General features: G+C 37.5%; 1 protein-coding gene across 1 annotated transcript; it reads left to right on the top strand.

Moving 5' to 3' along the window:
- The first annotated feature begins 2,508 nt into the window (after positions 1-2,508).
- Positions 2,509-3,500, top strand: LOC131689518 (uncharacterized). The gene is made up of 3 exons (XM_058974659.1): positions 2,509-2,661; positions 2,720-2,935; positions 2,998-3,500. Exons 1-3 carry the CDS (start codon positions 2,589-2,591, stop codon positions 3,423-3,425), a joined length of 717 nt encoding a protein of 238 aa, XP_058830642.1. The 5' UTR covers positions 2,509-2,588; the 3' UTR covers positions 3,426-3,500.
- The last annotated feature ends 1,065 nt before the right edge of the window (positions 3,501-4,565 follow it).

The following is a 4,565-nucleotide window of genomic DNA, read 5'->3' as shown; positions in this document are numbered from 1 at the left end:
GAAAAATTGTAGTCAGAAGGTTCGCACAAATGAACATTTTTGTACTGATAAGTTATCAAGTTCGTTCCAGATAACTTGGAAGTGTTCGGTGATTATTTCTAGCGGTTGTAGATAGTAAAATGGAATACAAAATTCGTTTTATCGAAATAATGTTTAGCTTATTTCAATGGATTATTACTATATTGCACAATAAATAGGCGACAAAGAGTAATCAACAAACAACAAGCCATAATTTTTAAAGTATTCAAAATAGATATTTAAAGTCTTCAGTAAAGTTATTTGCAAAAGTAAGAGCTACAAATTTGCTGAAGACATCATTTCGATATAATCACTTCCAAGAAAATTTGTGAAAATATCTCGCTCATAGGGGGATTAATCAGCAAAAGCACAATACCAAAAGAAAGGGCATATTACCTCCATTAAATTCTCCGAAGATACTATTGAGCTAAAATAAGCCGTTTTGGCGTTAATAATAGGTTACATGTTTTTGGTCATATTTCTGGCAATGGGAAATGATAAAAATCTTTCGTCCGCATTTAATGTTAAATATCTCTTTTGATAATAGTCCGATTTCAACAACCTATAACTTGTTCGAAAGGTATTCGTTAAAGCTGTCTAAAAACATATAAATTGTTAATCTATATTGTCAATTTTTGCAGATACTTTAAAAAAACTGCAAAAACGCCATTTTTACGCATTCAAACATTCATATCTTGGAAAATAAACATCAGAATCAAAAACAAATTAATAGCGTTCATACTGTTTTTTAGTTCTTTCATTTAAAATTTGTTTGGATAAGATCGGTTCAGCCATTGCTGAGAAACACGAATGAGAATTTGTCCGTTACATACACACACACACAGACACACACATACAGACATTGTCCCTAATCGTCGAGCTGAGTCGATTGGTATATAAGACTCGGCCCTCCGGGCCTCGGAAAAAATCTTGAAAGTTTGAGCGAATTCTATACATTTCTTTTATAAGAAATGTAAAACGTGTAAGCTGTTCTATATTGATTCTTCGGTTTTCACCAAAACCCCCTCCAAACCGAGTTTCTGGCTACGCCACTCTTCGCTTAATTTATTCAAGTTTCAACAATTGAACAAATAAATCTAAAGCCTTGTTGATCACTTCCATAAGATTTTCTTCGTAATCCTTAGCTCATATTTTAGCAGCAATACGGTGCTAATGAGCTGCGGTATCAGATATGACATTGATTTATCGTAACCATCGAAGCTGGTAAGTTGGGATGAATCGAAGGTCTAGACGGTGCGTACACATGTCGAATCGTCGTTTCTATTCGTCTTGACAGCAGTAGTGGCAGCAAAGATACATGATGCTCGTTGATTAGTTTTCCTTGGATGATCAAGTGCAGCTCCCTCGTGCGCTCCGTCGTCGGAAATATAGTCACATATGGCACATATGTAACGAAAAATTCTCAGCTCTCGTTACAGATAAACTAGATGTAACGAAAAATGGGGATAAGGGATATTAGTTACAATGGAGTGGAGTACGATGCTAAGAAGACTCCTGTGCACCACTTGTAAAAGATTAGTTTATTAACCAAGAAACCACGAAAACATTTATGTTAGAGTGATATACAAACACCTTTACTAAAACAGCTTCTGACCGAAAACGAGGCATGTGCCCCTGCTTGGGTTCACCAGTGCTTTGAGCGAACGTTTCCACTAAAACACATTCTGGCACGTGCCTCCCGTGATCCTACTTGCAGCCGTCTGTGACCACTTCCCGTAGTTTTGCAAAAAAAAACCCTGATTTGAAGATAGATAACATCACAGAATATTATAACTCCGCTAGCCCTAAATCTTTCCATTCGGACAATTTCAAAAAGCCGTTGGAAAGGATGAAGAATAAGAACGAAAAAATGAAACACCATAATAAATATGTGACCAAACGACCTACAACCATTTCGCGATTTATTCAAATCACTCTGCAGCCTAACTGTAGTTCGGATCTTTGGACCGCTTCTTATTCCGGACTTTGTTTTGATGTACCATTTTGCACTCTGCGCAAAATGTAGTTATTTTTACAATTCTTATCCATGAAGACACCTAGGAGTATTGTTATACTCACAATATGTGCACAATAAAACGGTTCTTGGTATACTATTCAACTGACGCAATTCTTGTCCAAAAATTATTCTGTATTTCATCTCACTAACCTGATGCGCATAATGGGCTCATTTTGTTATTTTTGCTTAACTCACGTGATTCTAAGATTCTATGGCAATCAATTCAAACTCGAACCAACCAGGTAACGTGATCTTCGACCCTGTTAGGTATTCACTGCTGTCTAGAGCTCTCCAGAGAGGGTGAAAACCATACAAGGAATCCCCTGCTGGTCAACAGTTTCGTATCCATCTCGTTCCAGGAATCCCAAACTAAATGGCAAACATGATGATGATCAGCTGTTTGCCTGGAGCAAAATAAAACGGTGCTATATAAATATGTCTGTCGCAACCTGCTAATCACTCAGTCACACAGGAGGATCCGACGACGTGAAATCAACCCGCAGACGGTGTACATAACGTTCTACCCGGATAGCTATCAATTCTCGAGAAGAAGATGTTAAAACTAGTAATTTGTCTTTCGTTTCTGGCCGTAGTTAGCAGTTATGACTTTAAAGATCCCTATTACAGTGCGTGTTTGATAATACTTCAGTTGAGGCAGGTGTCACTAATCGGACTTCTTTTCAGATGAAATACTACTGGCAGATCTACTAGATAGTGATGATTCTCTAACAGCATTTGATCGCTTCAAGCGATCAACTAACGAAATAACGGATGACAAGTGCAAACGGCAGCACAAGCACAAATGTTGTAACGACGCAAACGGCGACAACTTGGATATGATCAAAGAATTGAAGAAACAATGTTTTACGGAAATCAAATCGAAGGAGCGAACTGAACGGGGTAAGCTCATTTCGTTTTTACGATTTTATATCGACGCTATCTGCATATTTTCTCCCATTCAGGAATGATGGACCCTATCGACATGTTCTCCTGCGAGAAAGTCAAGCGTGCCAAGGAAGATATGATTTGTGCTCTCGAGTGCGTTGGCCGTAAAAAGAACGTCGTCGACGCGAAAGGTAACCTCCTGGACCCGGCGGTACTGATTCCTTTCGTGAAGGAAAATTTTGCCTCTGACCCATGGCAAGAACCACTGATTGCCGGTACCGTCGACGACTGTTTGCGGGAAGTTGCGGAGAAGAACGAAAAGGCCGAAGAGACACGATGTAATCCATCTTCTGCCCACTTTGGCTATTGCATGTGGCGGCAGTTCACGCTGGCTTGTCCAAAAGGGATGCAGGAAGCGTCGAAAAAGTGCGACAAAGTGAGAGAGAAGCTGGCGAACAACGAACCGGTGTCGATGTACCATAAGCATGATTTTGACGATAACTAGATAGAGCCCTGAAACTGTGACTTTGAAACGCATTTAATAAAGACTCGATATTGCTTCGCTAACGATGACAGGTTTTCTTATTTCATTCCTTCAATTTAATTATTGGAAAGGAAATCTACCAGCTTCGACAACCGCGACACAGAAAAACAGATTCGATCTTAGCATTTTCTCGCCTTTGAATTAGTTGATTTAGTTCGAAAACAAATGAACGAATTCATCGATCGAAAACATCCAAATATTCGAGATAGGGCTATAAAACCATTTGATCTACTAGATGGTGATGATTATTACCAATTGCCCAATTTATCTCTTCACGTGTCACAAATTGAGTTTGTTGGAAATATAGAAATGATAAGGTTTTCGTGACCCAGAGCTGGGTTTTCAGCTATAATTTGTTTGTCTTCAGCTTCTCTCTCAGCTTCTCCGGGCAGCTTCGATAAGCCATGTAATGTCGGTAGTTGTTTTTGACGGCTAAAAATTAGACTACATTCAGGCAAAACGTTTTCATAAATACATATGAATTAACCTACGATGCATAGAAAAGTAATAAAACAATGATTTCGTGAGAATATTATATGAACATACGATTTTCTAGAAAATTTTTAGATTTTATTAGGTATGTCATATCGTCGCTGTTGTGCTATCTTATGACAAGCGCCATTTAGCACATTACGAGAAACGATTTTTAAAGTTTAAGATTGAATATCGTGAAACTTATAAATAGTATAAACAATTTAAAGAAGACAATTGATGCTTCTATCTATTCTGTGTGAATCTCTCAAATATTACGAAGATCGGTTGACTATGTTGCGAATTTTTACTATAAATGTAAACAAAAGTCGCACTCACACGCACTCAAACTTCGTATGGCGTGTCATAATCGAGCATGGAAAATTTTCCATAGAAAAAAATCATCAATTATTAACTTTTATTCATATCTTTGGCTTCATTCGGTCTATAAACAATCCGTCATATGCATTTTGATGTCAGGGAATCTAGAAAAAAAATTAGTTTTGGTTGCAGTGTTGCCAAATTTGCTATATTTCCAGTTTAAAACTTAAACTGAATTTTTCACCAATTCGTGTATTTTTGTTTTAAAAATGATTATGTCATTGTGTCTCAGATCGTTTTACACATAAA

The sequence above is a fragment of the Topomyia yanbarensis genome, chromosome 3 (assembly GCF_030247195.1).
Source record: "Topomyia yanbarensis strain Yona2022 chromosome 3, ASM3024719v1, whole genome shotgun sequence".
Lineage (NCBI taxonomy): Eukaryota > Metazoa > Arthropoda > Insecta > Diptera > Culicidae > Topomyia > Topomyia yanbarensis.
Note: the sequence above shows the minus strand (reverse complement) of the source record. Positions and strands in the feature narration are given on the sequence as shown.

Coding starts and splice junctions, on each gene's coding strand:
- LOC131689518 (XM_058974659.1), top strand. CDS start 2,589: ATGTTAAAACTAGTAATTTGTCTTTCGTTTCTGGCCGTAGTTAGCAGT. Junction 2,662..2,719: donor CTTTAAAGATCCCTATTACA/GTGCGTGTTTGA, acceptor ACTTCTTTTCAG/ATGAAATACTACTGGCAGAT. Junction 2,936..2,997: donor GAAGGAGCGAACTGAACGGG/GTAAGCTCATTT, acceptor TCTCCCATTCAG/GAATGATGGACCCTATCGAC.